The sequence below is a fragment of the Nelumbo nucifera genome, chromosome 1, assembly GCF_055504915.1.
Source record: "Nelumbo nucifera cultivar China Antique chromosome 1, China Antique-T2T, whole genome shotgun sequence".
NCBI classification, from domain to species: domain Eukaryota; kingdom Viridiplantae; phylum Streptophyta; class Magnoliopsida; order Proteales; family Nelumbonaceae; genus Nelumbo; species Nelumbo nucifera.
This window is the reverse complement of record NC_142649.1, coordinates 72240616-72262922: the sequence shown is the minus strand read 5'-3', so window position 1 is coordinate 72262922 and position 22307 is coordinate 72240616. Positions and strand designations below refer to the sequence as shown.

The 22307-nt window shown below is 39.8% G+C and overlaps 1 protein-coding gene across 3 annotated transcripts in view; it reads left to right on the top strand.

The window, feature by feature from the left end:
* UBP5 (ubiquitin-specific protease 5) overlaps window positions 1–22307 on the top strand; it is a 70919-nt gene that overhangs the window by 48068 nt on the left and 544 nt on the right. Inside the window, exons 7-13 of one of the 3 annotated variants that reach the window (XR_016085570.1) lie at window positions 2025–2165; window positions 2335–2505; window positions 6024–6281; window positions 6374–6519; window positions 20569–21144; window positions 21519–21792; window positions 21888–22142. Coding sequence is in view for 2 of the 3 variants with exons in the window: in XM_019199024.2 (XP_019054569.1) it covers window positions 2025–2165; window positions 2335–2505; window positions 6024–6281; window positions 6374–6519; window positions 20569–21144; window positions 21519–21792 (1566 nt within the window). In the remaining variant the exon portion in view is untranslated. The remainder of the gene's footprint in view (window positions 1–2024; window positions 2166–2334; window positions 2506–6023; window positions 6282–6373; window positions 6520–20568; window positions 21145–21518; window positions 21793–21887; window positions 22143–22307) is intronic. The other 2 variants (XM_010269401.3, XM_019199024.2) reach the window with 2 other exon arrangements.

Below are 22307 nucleotides of genomic sequence, written 5' to 3'. Positions count from 1 at the left end.
GTAGTATTTCTGTTTTTAATCTAATGAAAGTTACCTTTTCCTATAAAAAAAGTGTGAGAATGCAGGTTTGAGCCTGAGAGCAGCCACTTCATGCTACAAAATACTGAAGGTTAGGTCGATATCCTGTCCCCCCCCCCCCCCCCCCAAACCCCAGATAGCCAGGACCAACATTGCTTAATATGGAGATGATTCCATCATTATTGATAAGATGTTCAGGACTCAATAGGGTATTCATAAAAAAAGTGGATCTCAATAAGGTGATTGAGAAAGATGTAGAGGTAACAAGGAGATTTGTTTTGTTTCTTTGGGAGGAATATTTTTGCAAGGTAAGCCTACAGATTCTGAGTCCAATGAGGAGGTTGGAGAGATTTTAAATGAGACTTCGTAGTTGGAGGGTCATGAAGTTTTATTGGGTTGGTCGATGGTGTGATAATTGAATATAGGGATACATATGGTTTTTTGCAATTAATGTTGCTGATGATTCCATTTGGAAGGATCAATGGTAGATTTCTTGATGTCACTTGGGTAGGGGAGGGGGTTTTGTTGGGGCGACAGCTGTACTTTCATATCTTTGTCTATTTGGTGGGGAGAGGAGTGATTGCTCAGGGGTGTTTAAGTTGGGTGCTCTTCTGGATCTCATTGCCTTAGTGATATCTGATCACCTGAAATTGTATTTTGTCCCTTTTCTTCCTTTCTAATTTAATTCTTACTATCAAACAACATTCGTTAATAGCCCGTTACCAGGGGGTCATGGTCTTCTTTCTCAGGCTGAAAATTTTCTTATCTTGGATGTCAAGGCCTGCAACTTCAACAGTTGATCCATTGGTTGAAGTCAGAAAAAAGTGGTTGGGGGATACAAGGGGCATTCGTATGATTGGCTGGTCGTCTCTAACATTTCCTCCTTATTTCTTTTTTTAATCACTTTGAGTGTCTTTTCCTCATTGGATGTGATCCTTTTCTTGTACTTAATATTTTTCTTAATACATCCTTTGCTCTTTTTTTAATCAGTAACTGAAAAATTTTATTAATCGTATCAGTAATACAGTATATTGCAACATAAAACACAAAGATATATAAATATACAATGGAGCTAGTTGTGCTGCTCCCCCTCTGCCCCTAATAGAGCCCCATATACAGTTTCTGATTTAGTGCAATGGATAATCAATCACTCCACACTAAAGCCTATCTCTAATACCTTCATGGGCTAGGAAATCAGTGAGTATTTAACAGATGAGGAATGGAGCCGAGGCCTTCATCCAGAGTTGTTATTGTTTATCTTGCTTCCCTTATTTGATGTCTGAGCCTCCATGGTCCAGCCACCTCATCTCCAAGACATTATGACTTTAAATCACCTTCTATCATAATACATCCTTCTTTTTGTTATCCATCCACACACACCATTAAAAAAAAAAGAAAAAAAGTTAACCAAATGGTGATATTTTAGGAACTGATAAGGTTGACTACGGCATAACCAGAGTCCAGAAACCATGTGAATAATGAACAGAACATTAATACAGTGACTATTAAGAAAAAAAGAACTAGTAATGCTGTGCTGACTATTTCAAGTCGACAGACTAGCTCTTAGGGTCTGTGTGGTTTGCTGTTGGAATCGGAATGGTCTATTCCCATAGTCTGTTTGGTTCAGACAGGAATGGGAATGGGAATTGAAATCAGCAAGAATGGGATTTCATTCCCAAGGGAGGGGCAGGGAATGGCCATTCCCTCAAATGGTGGATTGCCATTCCAGCAGGAATGGGAATGGGGTTCCGATTCTGCCCAACCAAACAGTTGGAATCAGAATAGCCCATTCCGGTTCCGATTCCAGATCCCTATTCCTGCGAACCAAATGGGGCCTTAGTCTTGTTTTCTTAAAGTTGATTATTTCTTATCATTCAATATGGGGTAAGAGAAGAAGACATCGTCAACTAAAGGTCTATTGCAATGTGATGCAGTCAGTAGTTTATGTGCTAAATATTCCACCTCTATATTTATCATTCTACTAAGTTGAACTTGTAATTTTGTAGGGTGAGCTAGCTTTAGCATTTGGTGAGTTACTTAGAAAACTATGGGCTCCTGGGCGCACTCCAATTGCTCCTCGTCCATTTAAAGCGAAGCTGGCTCGGTTTGCACCCCAATTCAGTGGATATAATCAACATGATTCCCAGGTGAATGCTTCTCATCTTGTTAAATTCAGCTTCTTAAGAATATATTACATGCAATGCAGTTTATAACTATCAAAAAAAGAATGTTAAATGCACTTTCCTTTGTACATTTTCTTGATTGTTAATTTACTTTATAAATTATGAATATAATATTTTTAGTTATGTTCCTTAGGAGCTGTTGGCCTTTCTTCTTGATGGACTTCATGAAGATTTGAATCGTGTTAAGCACAAACCTTACATTAAATCAAGAGATGCAGATGGCCGTCCTGATGAAGAAGTTGCTGATGAGTACTGGGCAAACCACATTGCTCGAAATGATTCTATAATTGTTGATGTGTGCCAAGTGAGTATAATGCACATTTTGATCTACCATATCAAATGATTTAAGTACATATTCTTTTCTTTTCTAACTTGGCAAAGGCCATATCTAATTGAGTTGTCATATGTTATTTGTCATTTGATCCTTTTGAAATCCATGCCTTTGGATTAAAATGTAGTCTTAATGGAACCATGGAAGCGAGCATATTGTGCTTATACATGGATGATCTCCATCCTAAAATTGTAATTCTTTTAGTAGTTACATGGTAGCTGCATTACCACATAATTTGGATGCTGCAGGCCTTCAGTCAAGATTTTTTTTTGGATAGATAAGGTAGGAATTTATTAATATCAATAGATGCATTACAAACAGCCCTTGGAGATGTGCGAGCTACGACCTCTCCTTAATAGGAAAATAAACAGACAGAAAAATAAACCACAAATGAAGAAAACAAATCACAATTCAGCCCAGTACAACTGATCCCTATCTGCCCCTTGTTTGGCTAAGTAATTAGACATAGTATTAGCTGATCTCCCCATCCATTGTAATCTCACATTCATGTTTCTTGTTAACAACTTGAACTTCTTGATTTCATTCTGTAGTACCAAGTTCTCCATTCTTAGCTCATTTGCAAGCTGGGTTCCTTTTACTGCAGCGAGTAATTCAGCCCTTATTGAATTTCCTACTCCCACAAGACCCTAGAATAATGCCATAACAATACCATCATTATCTCTAAGAACCCCTCCAGTTCCAGAGGTGTCTGGATTTCCTTGACTTCTCCCATCAAAGTTCAGCTTCAAGTAACCTTCAGGAGGGGGATTCCAAATCAAATTTAGCCTGTCAAGAATTATTGAATTCTGAATTTTGAATTTTACAGTGTTTGAGAGGTGCATAAGACAGTAAGAGAAGAAATGCAGGTTTTAGATTCCCCAGATTTCTTCCCAGTCTCTCTTTAAAAGATTACTCCTATATCCTTGAATTCTTATATGACTATATTTCAATCCAAAATTAATGACCAAATGTGTCACTGCTAATCGTTGGAGATATAGGTACAAATTATCCCAAGCCCCCACAATAACTACAAAGCTAATTATCCTCTGGAAAAATGTGTCATTTCTTATCAAATGAAGTTGTGGCCAAGCTAGCATTACCTCGTGGACCATTAAAGGATACCAAGGATGCATAGCCTGAAGTTTAAATAGAGAAGCCCCATATACTCAACTATTGCAGATATAGGTACAAATTCCTGCATGGAAGTGACCTCAACGAAGAATTCTTGACAACTGATAAAGAGACTCCTCTCGGAAAGTGGTGAGGGGAGAAAGGATCAATATTGGAAGTAGGAACTGGTCAGTGAACTGAGGGATGAAAGTAGAGGGCAATTGAGTTTTGGTAACATCTTGGTGAAGAGAACCATTTTGGAGAAATAACTCTGGAGATATCTACTGAAATCTCATATATTTGATATTTAGTTCCAAATTAAGAATGGACCATTTCCTAGGTTGTGACTCCTCTATCGCAAGGTTGAAAAATTTTAGCATTTGAAGCTTTGCCCTCCTTGGTGAGATATTTTCCATAAGGAAGATCTTCCTTATTAGAGAACATGGGGAGAACTGGAAAGATGGGATTTTTTTTATGAAACTTAAGGAAACGTTAAAAATAATTTAGAAAGCTAAGTGCCATAATATGATAACAATGACAAGTGTAGGGGGAAACTACCTGCTGATGGGAAGATACAATGCACTGAGCCACTGACATCCAGATTAATTTTGTTGCATCAAAGTGAAAGTAGGCCAGTTCAAATAATATAACCAAACACCTCAAGTGTTAATGCAGAATTGAGTAAAAAGCAATAACTATATTAGTTTAGATTATTATTACGTTGCAATTGCTAAGTATCTATATGTCAAACTATTGAAATCATGACATGATTAGATTACTTAAAGAATTGGCAAAGTAAAGAAAGCCTAGATAACCATGATTTTGGCACCCTATTGGATGTACCCTTTCTCATGATACATTAGTGGGATCAAGTAAAATAGAAATGGGTAGTATCCACATCACATCATAACATAATTTATTGGGTAAACAAAAATTGACAGGATCAAAACGGCTGTTGTTTGTACTGTATGGCCTAAGAATGGCAAGGAAAGCATACCAATCATTGCTGTTCATTAGATCAGAATGAAGCTTTTAGAAAAAATTACAGTGGAAGATTTTTGCTAAGAAGCTGGATTATGATAGCAGTCCTCCCATCTCACAATATTGCATTGGGCTTCTCCATCAGAAAGTGGAGTCAAATTTACACTTTGATGGCCTAGCAAGGGAACTCAGTGCCTTGTTCACATGGATCAGGAGAACTGCAAATGGGATGGCTGATTCTCTAGCCAAACAGGGAGTTCAAAGCCAACAGCTTTTCTGGGATTTATTGTAACAATTTCTCGTGCAATGTCTGTTTCTATTTGCTGTAATTTTGTATCTAATTCTCTTAATTGAATAAAATTCTCATTTTTCTGATTAAAAAAAAAAAAAAACTTTGATGGATGTAGTATAGGTAGCCCAGGAGAATCCAGAATAGGAGGTGCCTCTAGAGATCACAATGGGAGAATTATAGCATTGTTTTCTGGGTTCATAGGGGTAGGAAATTCAATCAGCACTGAGCTATTAGCAGTATTGCATGGCCTAAGAATGGCAAGGACCCTAAGCTTGAGGAAATTGTGGTAAAGGAGGAATCAAAGGTGATTCTGGTGCAAAGGCCCTTGGCAATATTGGTATTACTTGAAGGAGCTGAGAACCTTGGTTGTTGAAGTGAAGACAAGCTTTGCTTGGCATAGATCAACAAATGTGCTAGCTGATGCAATGTCTAGGCAAGAGGTGAACATGGCAGAGATGTTCTGGGGCCATTTGATGCAAGAAACGAAGTCTAGGTTGAGGAAGGAAAATGCCTCAATAGGGTGATTGACACTTACTTCTTGGGTGAAGCTCGTCATTCTGTATATACTCATTCCTTTAACATAATTAACAAAATTCTCAGTTGCCAATCAAAGAAAAATTTTGCTGTTTGTACTGCCCTCATGACTACATGGATGGTTTGTTGCTTTTCTTTTCTTTTCTTTTCTTGAGAATATGTAAAGTATGCATTAAGAAAGAAAAAAAAAACAATAAAGAGAACGTACAAGCCAGAAAGCTCAATTTGAGCTGAAACGCTTGGGGCTCATAGACGCAACTGTGCTGGACATCAACACACCCATCCCAAATGAGACAGCAAGCACACACACACAGACAAGTGAAAGATGAACTAGGAGTGTGGTTTCCATGTATTGTCCTCTTACTACGAGGCTCTTTTTCTTCTGCAATGTGTTTTTGGAATCTTGCAGTGCTGGTGAATGTTGAAACTATTGATCTTTATTATTTAGCTCTTTTATTTTTTCTGTTTTCCTTTTTTGGCTACTAGATATTGGATACCATCATGCCAATTCGTGATGACAGAACTTCGAACTCGTCCGTGAATTTATGTATCTGAGTGGTCCAAAATTTGGCAGGGTCAATACAAATCGACTCTGGTTTGCCCAGTATGTGGCAAAGTTTCCGTGACTTTTGATCCCTTCATGTACCTTTCGTTGCCACTCCAGTCCACCACTACTCGGACCATGACTGTCACAGTTTTTACTAGTGATGGAAGTGCACTTCCAATACCATGTACTGTGACAGTTCCAAAGCAGGGCCGTTGTAGGGATCTAATTCAAGCAGTTAGCAGTGCCTGTTCCTTGAAAAATGGAGAGAAGCTATTGCTTGCAGAGGTTTGTAGCAGTTAAACATTCTTGTTCTTTTGTGGAAGAGATGATATGTATATCTTACTTGGGCAGTTTGTTTGAATGTTATGTCCTTACAGGTACGTGGCCACTTAGTCAATCGGTTCTTGGAGGATCCTTTAATGTCATTGTCCACCATAAAAGATGATGACCATCTTGCTGCATATAAGATGCCGAAATTTGTTAAGAACACGGTATTTCTCCAGTTGATACACCGTCGAGAACAGTGAGTATAGTTTGTTCCATATCTTTTTTGTTTCTTTTATCCCTTTCAAGTAGTTGATCTGAATCTTATTTCTTTAATAGTCAAAGGAAATTCATTAAAAGAACAAAGAGGGAAAAGTATATGAGGATTATAGAGGCATTGTGGCCCAAGCATCACGTAGAAGACAACTCCAAAAAACACAACATTGAAAAACAATTACCATACTATCTAGTAAACTCCTCTCAGAAGTCTATGAGGATTATAGTCGCCGATACTTTTAGTAGACTCCTCTCAGAAGCAGATAGAGCCGGATCTCTAAGAGGGTGGAGAATAAGTAGAGATAGAGTTTTAGTAACCCATATCCAATTTGCAGATGACATAATAATCTTTTGTGAAGGTTGTAATTTGATGGAGATAAGGAATCTGAAGGATTTAGTAATTCACTTTGAGAGGGCCTCAAATTTAAAGGTAAATTTTGAGAAGAGTTGTGTTGTGGGAGTTCATTTGAATAGAGAGGAGATGGAGTCTATAGCAGCCTTGCTAGAATGCACCTGCTCTCAGTGGCCTCTATCCCTACCTAGGACTTCCATTAGGTGCAAATCCAAAGGAAAGTAGGTTCTAGAACCCGGTGGTGGAAAAATTCGAAAAAAGATTGGCAGCTTGGAAGAGAAACTATATTTCAAAGGGGGGTAGGGTTACTTTGATTAAAGCAGCTTTAGCCAACTTGCCTTTATATTTCCTGTCAGTCTTTAGAATTCCTAAAAGGGAGGCAAAGAGGTTGGAAAAACTGATGAGGGATTTCTTATGGGAACCTGGGGAAGAGAAAAAAGATCACTTGATTAGGTGGGAGGTGGTGTGTCGGAGCAAGGAAGGAGGCATAGGATTAGGGAATGTGGTAAGTAAGAATGAGGCTCTTTTAGGTAAGTGGCTTTGGAGGTGGTCCCTGGAGAGGGAGAGGTTGTGGCACGAAGTAGTGAAAAGTATCCATGGCTGTTCTGAATCAGGTTGGGATGCATCCCAAAGGGCTTTGCTCACAACACCTTGGAAGGCTATCTCTAGCATTCTCCCTAAATTCCTCAGTTCTGTAAGGTACGATGCTTGCTTTGGAAACTCTTTTCTTTTTTGGGAAGATACTTGGGTGAGCACTCAACCCCTAAAAGACCATTTCCCTTCTCTCTATTCCATCTCCCTCTTTAAAAAGAAACCCATTTCTTGGTTCCTTCCCCCCCCCGGTTTGCCCTTTGGCTTTAAATTGGGATTTTGGGTTTCGAAGAGGGTTAAGAGATGAAGAATTTCTTTGCGTTTCAGAGCAGTTGTTGCTTCTAGATTCAGTGTGTTTGGACCCCCTAACCCGGATAAAAAAAGTCTAGTCCCTAACCCCTATTGGCTCATTCACTTGTGCTTCTTTCTTTAAAGCCCTTTGCTCCAACCCCTCTTCTCAGGTCTTCCCCATTAAAGAGGTTTTGTCAAGACCAATTCCCCCCAAAATAGCTGTATTCTATTGGGAGCCTATTATGGTAAGATCAATACTGTGGAAAACTTGCAAAAGAAGAAATCTTTTATGTGTTTGTCCCCTAATTGGTGCTTTCTGTGTAAAGTGAAGGGTGAGGACTGTAACCATTTGCTGATATCATGCTCCTTTGCTGCCAATATTTGGAACTGCGTTGTTTCATTATTTGGGTGTAGGTGGAATTTGCCCTCTAAAGTAAAGTTGTTCACTCCGGCTGCTTTTGGGAGATTGACAAAAAGAGGGAAGTTAATGTGGAAATGTATTAGAGCTGCTACGTTGTGGACTGTATGGGAGGAGAGAAATGCTAGAATATTTCAAGAACAGGAAAGAAGTCTTGCTGAAATCAAGGAATGCATATTGACAAGGACTATCTCATGGTTAAAATCTTTACACTTGTTGGCAAATTACTCCTTTGATGACTTAGGGAGAAATTGGGCTGCAGTGGCTGCTACAGTCTCCACCAAGATCAAATCACAAGTTGAATGGAATCCCCCACCGGATGGTGTGGTAAAATTGAATTTTGATGGAAGCTGCCAAGGTAACCCAGGGTCATCCGGAACTGGTGGGATTCTGAGAGACAAAGACAGTAATATGTTGTCTCTATTTTCAGGACCAGTGGGTGAAGGTGATTCAGTAAGGGCAGAGCTACTAGCTGCGGTACAAGGTATACAGATGGCTAGTCAAATTAGAGTGAACAATCTGTTAGTAGAAGGGGATTCCAAGGTAGTAGTAGGCTGGCTGATTAGTCCAGAAACAGCTTGTTGGGGCTACAGGGATCTGTTAAAGAAAGTTAAGTGGATGACAAGGAATATGACTGTCAGGTTTCAGTGGGTCATAAGATCAGCAAATGCAATGGCTGATTCTCTGGCCAAGCAAGGGGTGTCAAGGGGAGATCTGTTTTGGGCTACTTTGTAATTGTGTCTCAGGCTTGGGCAGTTTTGGTGTATATGGTTCAGTCCTAGGGGGGGGGGGGGTAACATCTCATGCATCCTCCTAGGCTGATTGTATTTTTGTTATTTGAATTAATAAAACTACTCTCATTTATCAAAAAAAAAAAATACTACACTATCTACATGGGCCAGATACATCTCATCTCCCAAAAGATCTTGAGCTCATAAGCACCCAAAAGACAACTGTACACAAACCAGGACCTACACTAATCTTGATATCAAAAACAGAGTAAGAGGCCCATCATTCCAAGAGATTTATCTAGTTACAGATTCTATCCACCAACAAACTGACTGACCCATCCTAACTAAAGCACTTCACCCATACCTGACCTACTGCAATAGACAAAAAGCCTGAGAAAACCAAAATCCAGCCTCTTTATTCATCTAAATCCTCACAGAGATTATCTTCAGGATAACAATTTACATCTACACCTGAAGAAGCAGAATTATCAATGTGATTTCTTGATTATAATTTGACAAATGCTCTTCTAGCAAATTCCTTTCCACCCAGAAGGAAAAGTCCCAAGCTCTTACTGACTTGAACTTCCTTCTCAATCACCCTTCATAACTCCACCTCACTCTTTGCTTGAGGAGTTCCTTCTTTTTGTGCAATGAGATCATCATCAGAAATCTGCTTTCTTTCCTCAAAATTATTCTTGGTAACATCTCCACCACCTTGGCAGCTTATGAATTCAGCACTTAGGAGCTTTAGGGGCCATTTGATAACTGCTGAAAAAACTTGCCTGAATATGTTGATTTTCTATGTTTCGATGAAGTTTATACATTTTTTTTTTGTGGAGATTATAGAAAATTAATAGTGAAAGATGGTTGACCTAGGAATTGCTCTAGGATTCATGGTTTTTATCAATGCTTTAAAAGGCATAGGCAGTGTATGCCTGGAGGCACTCCCAAAACACCCTGAGGCGTATGCCAGAGGCACTGACACCTCTGAGGTGTACGCCTCATGCACTTTTTTCGTGAGGCGTGCTAGAGGTGTATGCCTCATGCACACCTTATATAAAACAAAGCCCCTTCGGCTGAGGGGCTTCCTCCTCCTTCCTCTTCCTTCCTCCTCCTTCCTCCTGACCCCCCTCCTCTTAAGGAGGCTTACACGTCCTTGTGTTCGGGAGGTTTATGCCTTTTACGTTCTGAACTACCCCTCACGCCTCTAGGTAGTGGAATGCCTCGCGTCATGCCTCCGCATTTTAAAACATTGGTTTTTATTCAAGAAAACCCATCGCCTATGTGACTAGGCAAAATTTAATAGTGAAAGATGGATTTTATTAGAAAAGTCATCACCTAGACTCGCCTCGATGCCTTGAAAATTATGCTCCAAGGGTCCACTATCTTTCTTTGACAATTAAGAAATACAAAGATAGTTTAACTTGTGGAGCGATTAGTTCACATGGTTACAACACTTTCTTCTGACCCTCCGATAAACACATGTTATCAACCAAATGAAAAACCAAATCACCTAGTGAGTGCTTGCGTGGGTGATTTGGTTTTGATGTGTTCATATGGTCACAATATTTACTTGCAACCCTCTAGTGAAACACACAAATGTTATTAATCAAACGAAAGACCTAATTATCTAGTGAGTGCATCTTTCTATTGCTACCCAAGTGACATACTAAAAACCTGCTAACATATGAAAAAATTAGAGATTGCCTCTAGGGTCTTTTACCTTACTATGACAATTTAGAAGTACTAGGGTGACCTAACATGTTAAACAATGAATTCACACAACCACAGCACTTTCATGCTACCCTCCAATGAAGCATAACCTTACTGTCAATCAAATGAAAAACCAAGTCACTGAATGAGTGCATGCCTAGGGACTCTAAAGTGGTAACTGGGTAGCTGAAAGAACTGGAGACAGTAGCTTGGTCTTTTAGGGGAGAGATGAGGAGATTCAGGTGGCTTACTTCTAATCTCACTGTGAGAGTTCAGTGGGAGAGGTGGTCGGCAACTGGACTGGCTGACCTACTAGCTAAGCAAGGGGTGAACAGGGATCACTTATTCTGGGATCAATTGTAATTTTACTTTGTATGTAAGGCAGCAACTCGCGCCTTCTGGGAGAACTCTGTTTTTGTAACCAATTGTCAGTGTGCTTTATACTTTAAACTTTATCTTAATAAAATTCTTCATTACTCATCAAAAAAAAAAAAAAGAATGAATGCATGCCTAGGTGATATGGTTTTGATGAGTTCACATTGGTCAAAATACTTTCTTGCAACCCTACAATAAAACATAAACATGATAGCAATCAATCGGAAAATCAAATCACCAATGAATGCATGCTTTTTTCCTACCCCAAATGATACAAAAATAACCCACTAACATATAAAAAAATAGAGACTACCTCTAAGGTCTACTACCTTACTATGACAATCAAGAAATGTGAAAGTAGCCTAACATGTGTTGTGATGTGTTCACATGGTCACAATACTTTCTTGTGTGACCTAGTAAAACACTACCATGCTATTAATTAGAAGAAAAACCAAATCACCCACTGAGTGCATGACTGGGTGATTTGATTTCGATGATTTCACATAGCTACCACTCTATCTTGTGACCCAACAAGTCACGAACATGCTAATAATCAAATTTAAAACCAAATTGCTTTGTGAGTACATGCCTAGGTGATTTAGTTTCAAGTAGTCCACATGGTCCAAACACATCTTTACAAACCTCCAATAAAATGTAGACATTTTATCAATCAATTGAAAGACAAAATTACCCAATGAGTGCATGCTTGTTGTTGCTACCCCAAACGATACATGAACTGCCTGCTATCACATGATAAAAATGGAGACTGCAAACGTTTTTTGCAAACCTCCAATAAAATGTAGACTTCTATCAATCAATTGAAGGACAAAATTACCCAATGAGTGCATGCTTGTTGTTGCTACCCCAAATGATGCATGAACTACCTGCTATCATATGATAGAAAAGCAGACTGCTTCTAGGATCCACTACCTTACTAGGAATATCAAAATACAAAGGTAGCCTAACATATGGACCAATGAGTTCACATAATCATAAAACTTTCTTGTAGCCTCTAAAAAAACCTAGACATTCTGTAAGTCAAATGGTAAATCAAATCACCCTTCACCCAGTGAGTGCATGCATAGTTTTCAAGGCACCAAGGCAAAGCTAGGCGATAGGAGAGCGCCTTGTCACCTAGTCGCCTAGCCGACATGTTTTTGAAATAAAAAAATATAAATCCTAGGGTAGATGCCTTGGTTTCATAGTAATAAGTAGTGATCTTTAACTAATAATCATCATAATTCTCATGAAATAAGTATAAATGTCATATCAATAGATAAAAAGTGAACATATTTACGAGTAGAAAATAAGAAAAGAAAGAAACATACAAAACATGAGGGTTGAGCCCTTGTCTAGGAAGAAGAAGAAGAAATCCTATTGATTGTTCTTGTGTGTCAATTGGATAAAATCTTCAAGTTATTTTTTACTTATCAATTCAGGTTTTAAAGTCCTAAAGGGTTCAAGACTATGTCACTGACTTTTGTCTCAATTGAATCCAAACAAATAAGAAAATGACAAAAAGAAACTAGTATAAGAATAAAAATATTAATACTATAAACCCACAATATGAATAATTTAGTCTAATAATATCTATTGTACTACTATTAATAACATAAAATAAAAATAAAAATATTGTGTGGTGTCTTACATATAAATATGTGGGTGTTTGGGTGAGGCGACCCTCCTCCAAGAACGCCTTATCACCTAGGCGTTGCCTTGACAGCTATGAATGCATGCCTGGGTGATTTGGTTTTCATGAGCTCACATAGTCACAACAATATCTTGTGACCATCCAACAAAACACAAACATGCTGCCATCAATCAAACGAAAAACCAAATAACCCAATGAAGGCATGGCTGCCATTGCTACACCAAATGATACAAGAACAATCCACTATCATATGATAATAGAGACTACCATACTACCTAAAGTTGACAACTAAGTAATACCAAGGTACCTTAACATATAGAGTGACACATAGGTGATAAGGTGCTCATGGAGGGTCGTGTTGCTTAATTGCCAATATTTTTATATGGTGCTCTTGGATACTTTTATATTCTTAATTTTCTGAGATTATAATAATAAAACAGGCAAAAGTCAGTGACATAGTCCTTTATTCTTCTTCTTCTTCTTTCATCCTTTATTTTCTTTTCTTCTTTTCCTAAGACAAAAATAGATGCTCAGCCCCTGTATTTTCCGAAATTTCTTTTCTTTCTTCCATTTTCTTTATGAGAAATAGCTGCTGCTTGCGATGGAGCCTAGGGAATTACCCTGTGATTCATGGTTTTTATTCAAAAACGTCCCATCACCTAGGTGATGTCTAAGTGCCTGCCTAGGCAAGTAGGTGATAAGGTGCCCCCCATTACCTTGAAAACTATGATCATAAAAGACTATAGAGCTGAACTTGAATCATAATACCCTGCAGGAATATGTAATCATTCACAAATCCTTATATCTTGACAATGAAAGATCCAACTGCTAGTTCTGCTCCTAATGCTTGATTTTTTTCTTCTTTTTCAAAGACAATACCTGAAAAATGAATCCTAAACAACACAAAGAATTTTGTTAACTCAAGTTAACTATAACAAAGAAACTTCTATTATTAAATAGAGATAAAGAAATGATATTGAGATGATCCAACACGAAATGAACACAGACAGATTAACTTTGGTTTTATTGTGCTTCGTGACAACTTCAAACATATTAGCATTTCTGCCCTCCTTTCTCAACCAAGAGGGAGCAGAAAGATAGAGAAGCAAAATGAGAACTCTAATGGCCCCTTGATGCTTATGGACCTTTCCAGTGTGTTTTTCATGTTTTAGCAGGAGAAGAAAATCATGCGGATAATGAAATATTTTAAGCATCAGTAGGGGGAGTTTTTCGAAACCATCAAGGAGTAGTGATGGCCTTGTTTTCAAGACCAATTGGATTTGGTGACTCGATTCAAGCTGAATCAAAAGCACTATTGCAAGCTTGCTGAAAAATTAGGGGCAAGGGAGTTGGAAATTGAAGGAGACTCCCTTCTGATCATAACATGGGCAAAGCAAATTGAATCAGCACTTTGGAAACTCAGGTTCACTTTTAGACAGATTGACCAACTTGCAAAGAAATTTAACTCTACTTTCAAATGGGTTAAAAAGGAAGCTAATGGGTTAGCGAATGTGTTGGCCAAACAGGGAGCTGATAGACCATCCTTATTTTGGGCATTGTTGTAACCTAATGTTTATTTTGGGCATTGTTGTAACTTAATTTCAAAGTTAAATAAATGAATTTCTTTGCTGATAAAAAAAAAAAAGCATCGGTCAATCACCTGTCTTCAACTGTTATCAAATGGCCCCTTAGTAGACATCAAATCTCCACCAGCCTTCCCATCTGTATCTAATGATTATGAAACTTTAAAAATGACTGAACTATGATTAGATAAATCATACTCTTAGGCTGGACCTCATAGACAACATGTGAAATGACCAAAATAATTCTATCAGAAAATAGAAAAAGAGACGAGAAATTTCAAAATTTCCAATATTACTTTGTTGCTCCATTATTTTTTGGTAGCCCAAGCACTCTTTGGCTCAATTGGAGGGTCTGTTCTGATGAGTGATGGCTCAGCATGCATACCAATTGTTATGTTAAAGAGGCACAAATCACCATGTGGGAACCAGTTCATGCTATATTTTCTTGAAAACTGAAAGCTGAACCACTGTAGTCGAAGTAGCAGAGAAGAGGAGAAGAAGAAGAGATGCTGAAAATGTCGAACTGTACTAGCCAGTCGACCAGTTCTTTATTTATAGATGAATATAGTACAAGGTACAAGAAATTACTGGGATGCCCCTGATTAGTGATGGGACACCCAGATGACTTAAATCATTAAACAGGATTAGGCCCATTAACACAAGCCCAGTTACAAGATAAGTTAAACATAAGAATGGGCTAATAAGAACTCTTATCAGCCGAACATCACTCTAACATTCTAACACTCCCCCTCAAGCTAAGCATAGATATCAATCATGTTTAGCTTGCCAAGTATGTCCCTGAACTTCGTTGATGCCAGCCCTTTAGTTAATACATCTGCAATCTGCATCTCTGATGGAGTATAAGGCACACAGAGTTCTCCTGAAATAATTCTCTCTCTAACAAAGTGTCGATCAATTTCAATATGTTTTGTCTTGTCATGCTGCACAGGATTGTTGGCAATGTTGATAACAGCTTTATTATCACAGTACAGCTTGAGAGGACCCTCTGTCTTGATACCAAGCTCATTAAGGAGAGTCCTGAGCCATAAGAGTTCAGCAACCCCGTGTGCCATAGCCCGGTATTCTGCTTCTGCACTTGATCTAGCCACAACATTCTGCTTCTTACTACGCCATGTGACTAGGTTTCCTCCCAAGAATGTACAGTAACCTGAGGTTGATTTTCTGTCTCCAACAGACCCAGCCCAATCAGCATCAGTGTAGGCTTCAATTTCAAGTCTGCTGTTTTTTCTGAATAAAATTCCTTTCCCTGGGCAAGTCTTCAAGTATCTGAGGATTCTTTCCACTGCTCTCATATGAGGGGTCTTTGGTGAGTGCATGAATTGACTGACAACATGCACTGCATAAGCAATGTCTGGCCGAGTAAGGGATAAGTATATCAGTTTTCCTACCAACTTTTGGTACCTTTCCTTATCACAGTATTCCTCACCCATTGATTCTTGTAATCCATGGCTTGGTTCTATTGGAGTGTCTGCTGGCCTACACCCCATCATGCCTGTTTCCTCTAGGAGATCTAGCACATACTTTCTTTGACATATGTAGATTCCTTCTCTTGATCTAGCAACTTCAATTCCAAGAAAGTATCTCAGATTTCCCAGGTCTTTGATCTCAAACTCTGAAGCTAAGAACTCCTTCAGCCTCTTCATCTTCTCACATCATTTCCAGTAATCACCATATCATCCACATACACAATGAGTGCTGTAAGTTTGTCATCCTGTCTCCTTGTAAACAATGTATGATCTACACTGCTCTGAGTGTACCCTACTTTCTTCATGGCCAAACAAAGTCTCTCAAACCATGCCCGGGGAGATTGCTTCAAACCATATAATGCTTTCCTTAGTTTACATACCTTCTTTCCAACATCATATCCAGGTGGGGGTTCCATGAATACCTCTTCATGAAGATCACCATTTAGGAAGGCATTCTTCACATCCAACTGATGAAGTTCCCAAGAGAATTTTGCTGCTAGTGACAGTAGAACCCTGATTGTGTTGAGCTTTGCTACTGGGGCAAAGGTTTCCTTGTAGTCAATTCCTTCCTTTTGTGTAAACCCCTTTGCCACGAGTCTGGCCTTGTACCTCTCAACTGACCCATCTTCCCTGTGCTTTACTGTGAATACCCACTTGCACCCAATAGTGCCTTTCCCTTCTGGCAGGTCCACCAATTCCCATGTCCTTGCTTTCATTAGGGCTTTCATCTCCTCATTCATGGCTTCTTTCCACCTTGGATCAGATGCCGCCTCTGAATACTTGGAAGGGACACATACAGAGGAAAGAGTAGACACAAAGGAATGATAGGCAGGGGATAAGTGTGAGTAAAAAACATAATCGGCTATGGGATGTCGAGTGGTACAAGAACGAACAGGCTTACGGAGAGCAATAGGAAGATCCAAAACTGAATTGAGTGAATCAGAATTACCTTGGATTGCAGAGACAGATTGATCTGAGTTCAACTGGTTGCAATCATGAGGTTGAGGGGCCTTCTTCCTTATACTGTATGTAAGTATCTCTTTCTCTTGTTTACTGGAACCTTCAGAAGTATCAGCCGAATCTGGAGAAGCAACTGGCACAGTGGAAGTCTCACTAGGTTGACCTGGAATGTTATAGCTAGTAGTAGTGGAAGGTGCTGAAATGGGAACAAAAAGGAAGGGAGAATGAGAATCCTCTTCCAACCCACTACTCTCCCCCTGAAGAGGATTCTGAGAAGACTCGAAATAGGGTTGAAACTCAAAAAAGACTACATCCCTGGTGACATATTTTTTCTTGGAGACAGGATCATAACACTTATACCCCTTCTGCGTAGGAGAGTACCCCAAAAATATTCCCTTTGTAGCCTTAGGATCCAGCTTGGTCTTCTTTGGATCTTTCACATGTATGAAGCATGTACAACCAAAAACCCGCGGGGGAAGAGGAAATTCTGGAAGAGTGGGACACAAAACAGAGAAAGGGGTCTTCATACCCAGTACCTTAGATGGCATCCGATTTATCAGGTATGATGCAGTGAGAACAGCTTGAGACCAATATTGCTTGGGCACATTGTGCTGGAAAAGAAGGGCTCGAGCTGTCTCCAATAGATGTCTGTTCTTGCGCTCAGCGACCCCATTTTGCTGAGGGGTGTAAGCACACGATGATTGATGTAACATGCCTGCATCTTCCATGAATGAGTTCAGGGATCTTTCAAAGTATTCAGCTGCATTGTCTGAACGGAATTGCTTGATCTTTTTATCAAATTGTGTTTCAACCATCTTGCAAAACATCATAGTTATCCGGGGAACTTCTTCACGTCCTTTCAATAGATAAATCCAAGTGCATCGAGAATAATGGTCAATAAAACTGATGAAGTAACGGAAGCCATCAATGGAAACAATGGGTGAAGGACCCCAAACATCAGAATGAACCAAGTCAAAAGGGGCTTGAATTTCATTACTAGAAATTGGATACATTGATCTACATTGTTTTGACATTTGACACACATCACAAATTAAACTTTGACTCGAAATGCCCTTACATAATTCGGGAAACAACATTGCTAAGGAAGAAAAGGACAAATGACCTAGCCTAGCATGCCACAAGTGCAGCCTAGCTATTGACTCCACACTCTCCGGACTAGTAGTAGAAGCTTGCATGGCTGAGCTGACATCTTCATCAAAGTAGTAGAGGCCCCCATACTCATGACCACTCCCAATCGTTCTCCTCGTCAATCTGTCCTGGAAGACACAATGAGAAGGAAAGAAAGTTATACTGCAGTTCAAGTTTTTTGTAAGCTTTGAAACAGACAACAGATTTGAGGTAAGACTAGGAACATGTAGGACTGATTTAAGAGAGAGATCCTTGCTTAGGTCAACCACCCCTTTTCCAGAGATGGTGGAGAGGGACCCATCAGCTACTCTCATCTTATCCTGGCCAGACAACAAATGATATGTGGAGAATAAGGAGGACATATGTGTCATATGGTCAGTGGCTCCGGAATCAATCACCCAAGAGGTAGAATTAATGGAACTAGATGCACTAAATGCAGAGGCTGTACTTGATTTGGCAAGAGAGGTGGAAGCTAAAGAATTGTTCTTCAGACGGGCTAATGCCCGACTGAGAATCTCTACCTCACTAGCTGTGAAGCCCAAAGTACTTGGTCCAGAGGAGTCGGCAGCCTGCCTTGCGGTGGAAGATGACACTGTCTGAATACTCTGTGAGTTGTCACTACTGTTGTTGGTGGCAAGATTCCCACTTGCTGTGTGGCCCTTCTGTTGCCTTTTGTCCTTTCTCAGAGCAGCTGGCTTCAGATGAGGGTACAGGACCCAACATTTCTCCTTTGTGTGTTTCTCACCACCACAATGTGTACACTTGAGGGACTTCTTGTCTGAAAATCTATTCCCCTTAGTGGAGACTAAGGCTGAATGCTCTCCAGGTTGTTCTGTTGACTGTGTCTGGGAGTCAACTTGCATCTCCTTTCTCCTTACTTCTTCATTCCTCACCAGGTAGTAGACATGGTGAAGCTCAGGTAATTCATCTCTCCCTAGAATCTGTGACCTTATACCTTCATATACAGGGTCAAGACCCGCCAGAAACTTGAAGGCTCTGCCCTCCTCAATCTGCTTATCATGCCTCCCCTTATCATTAGCATTTTCCCAATCCAAAATCAAATGGTGGTCAAGCTCTTCCCAGAGGCCTTCCAGTGTTGCAAAGTAGGTTGCCACAGACATGTCTCCTTGCCTTAGGGCTGCAATGTCTTGGTTCAGCCTGTAGATTCTAGCATTGTTCTTTTTCTGGCCATATGTCTTCGATACTTTCTCCCAAATTTTAGCAGCTGTGGGGAAGTGATGAACAGTTCTGGCCACCCTAGGAGTCATAGAGGCCAGCAACCAAGACATGACTGTGGCATTTTCCTTACGCCACACGGTGTATTCAGGACTGCCAATTTCTGGTTGTTTCTTGTCTCCATCCAAATAGCCAGTGAGGTCACGAGAGGTAATAAACAGTCTTGCTGAGACAAACCACTCTCTAAAGTTATACTCATCCAATAGCACACTTGTAATCTGCAAGCTATGCAGATTAGGGTTCTCCAGGTTTGAAGACCTTATAAGAGGTCTGTTATCTTTAGAAGAAACTTCACTGGATAGTGATGACATCCTAACTTCGGTCAAGGAGTTGTTTACAGTACTGTTGGTGGTTCTGGTTAGGGCTGGCCGAAGTAGTCACAGAGTTCACAGTGCTGATAGCACACAGATAGGCTTCACCTCAGAATTCACAGTGCTGGTAGCACACCGGATAGGCTTCACTTGGACTAAACCAGTTCGGGTACAGCAGCAAGAAAAAAATTCTGTAACTGAACCAGTTCACAGAGCTGGAGTAGGGCTGGTAACCGACCTGGAAATGATCAGTAACTGAAGTCGCCACAGTCTTGTAAAGGTTTTTCTGAACCAGTTCTGATGCAGGTTCTGATTAGCTGAAGTAACCTCAGTAGGTCCTGACAGCTCGCAACACAGTTTCAGACTTGCCGAGACTGTCACAGTTCTGAAGCAGCTCTGTTACAGCAGCAAAAAGTGTTCTGGGCTGGTAACCGACCTGTGCTATGTAGACTCCACTTTGCACTTCGAGTACTGCTACTGTAAAGGGAGTTTCCCTCCTTACAGACAACACTAGGACTGCTGAAATCAGTCCTCAACTAGGTCTGTCCTATACAGACCTCTTCTTAGCAGCCGAATAGCTGCTAACTACTAGAAACTAGTAGGACTCCAGCTTCAGGGTCTTACCTCCCTTGCGCCCTACAACCAAGGGAAACCCTAGGTCGAACCTTGTGTTGTTCTCCTGCAACCCTAGGGTTTCACAGCAGCAACCCAGATAAAAAAAAAGGTGAACTACAGCAAGAAAGATGAGATGGCGTCGGCAGTAACCAGGAAAGTGCTCAATGCTCTGATACCATGAAAGCTGAACCACTGTAGTCGAAGAAGCAGAGAAGAGGAGAAGAAGAAGAGATGCTGAAAATGTCGAACTGTACTAGCCAGTCGACCAGTTCTTTATTTATAGATGAATATAGTACAAGGTACAAGAAATTACTGGGATGCCCCTGATTAGTGATGGGACACCCAGATGACTTAAATCATTAAACAGGATTAGGCCTATTAACACAAGCCCAGTTACAAGATAAGTTAAACATAAGAATGGGCTAATAAGAACTCTTATCAGCCGAACATCACTCTAACATTCTAACAAAAACAAAATGTAGTTCCTCTTGTTGGAGTAGGTATAGCCATATAGTTATTGTGTATTCAGTTTTAATACTGATTCTTTCTTTTCTTCTCTAACCTTTAAGCAGGGATGGTAATAGTACCCACACAGGCTGGAAGCCTTATGGTACCCCTCTTGTTGCACCTATCTCACGTGATGATGTTATCACAAAAGGTGATATACAAACAATAGTTCACACCATGCTCTCTCCCATGCTAAGAATTGAGAGTCTACAGTCTTCAGATCATCCTGATACAAGTATCTCAGCAGCAGCATCACATGCATCTCGTGAAGTTAGTTCTGGTGAAGCATGCACAGATTCCACTGTATCAGACTCCATAGACAAGGATGAGAGTAGTTCTAAGATTGTTGTGACATCAAAACTTCCATTGCAGCTAGTTGATGAAAATAATGCATGTATTGATCTGTCAACAGGAGAAGAAAAAACAATCAGACTTTCCTCATCTTCAACATCAATTTTGGTTTTTATTGATTGGTCACAGAAGCATTTGGAGAAGTATGATACCCATTATTTGGAGAATTTACCAGAAGTTTTTAAGTATGGGCCAGCAACTAAGAAAGCCCGTACTGAACCTCTTTCCTTGTACACCTGCTTGGAAGCTTTTTTGCGTGAAGAACCTTTGGTGCCTGAAGATATGTGGTTAGTCTCTCTCGTTCTTTCCATGTACACAAATATTTTCTGCTGTGCCATTCTTATGTAATGGTTTCTTTATGGTTATGTAGTCTGTATGGCACGAGAATGAGCTTCTTGAGCATTGACTAGAGAAGTTATAATGGCAGGAGTTGTCTATAATGAGTCTGTATGTGAAGGAGCTGAATTACATTATAGCTGAATCCTGTCATTATAGCCTACTCCCTAGGCTTGATTATTGGCCAGAGAATTGGCTGCTGATCTTGTAACCTATCTGAATAAGATGTTCACTCTGGATGTCAAAGATCTAACTCTAATGAGATTTTATGCACTTCATGTTCAATCATTGAAAGCAATTAAATACATCTGTTATTGTTCTAAAGGTACTGTCCACAATGCAAAGAGCGGCGCCAAGCAAGCAAGAAGTTGGATCTATGGAGACTTCCTGAAGTATTAGTCATCCATTTAAAGCGATTCTCCTACAGTAGGTCAATGAAGCATAAGCTGGAGACCTTTGTAAACTTCCCCATTCATGACCTAGACTTGACAAATTATGTAGCCAACAAGAACAGCTCGAAGCGCCAACTTTATGAGCTCTATGCTTTGAGTAACCACTATGGTGGCATGGGAAGCGGGCACTACACAGCACATATCAAGGTGAGTGGAAAATCTAAATACGCTTATACTTTTTTCAAGGGTCAAACTTATGTTTCGGATTCTCTCTCTCTCTCTCTCTCTCTCTCTTTCTGCAGGAGAAAAAAGATATTTAGATGTATAGCTGTAATGTATCCCTATTGATCTGGATCATTCTATTGATTGTGCACACATGGGAGGCTGGAATAGTATTGGCCTTCTAAAGGATGGATGCTTTTGAGGCTCATAATTGATCAATCGTTTCAAGCAGGGCAGCATGTGTAATTTGCACATATATGCAACTCTTGGGGTCATAACCCATCCACGGAGCTGATTGGAACGCTAACCTAGAAATCTGCACTGCTGCAGTTTTGGTTTGTAGCTTATCAAGAAATGAGTCATTGAATGCATAGTCAGTTTTAGTCCTTCGTAGTTTCGTTATGTTAAAAGGTGGTCCAAGTGTGAGTTCTAACTTCTAAGTAGAGGTGGAGAGAACATCTTATTATAGTAATTATATGGGAAGTTTTCTTGTTTTAACA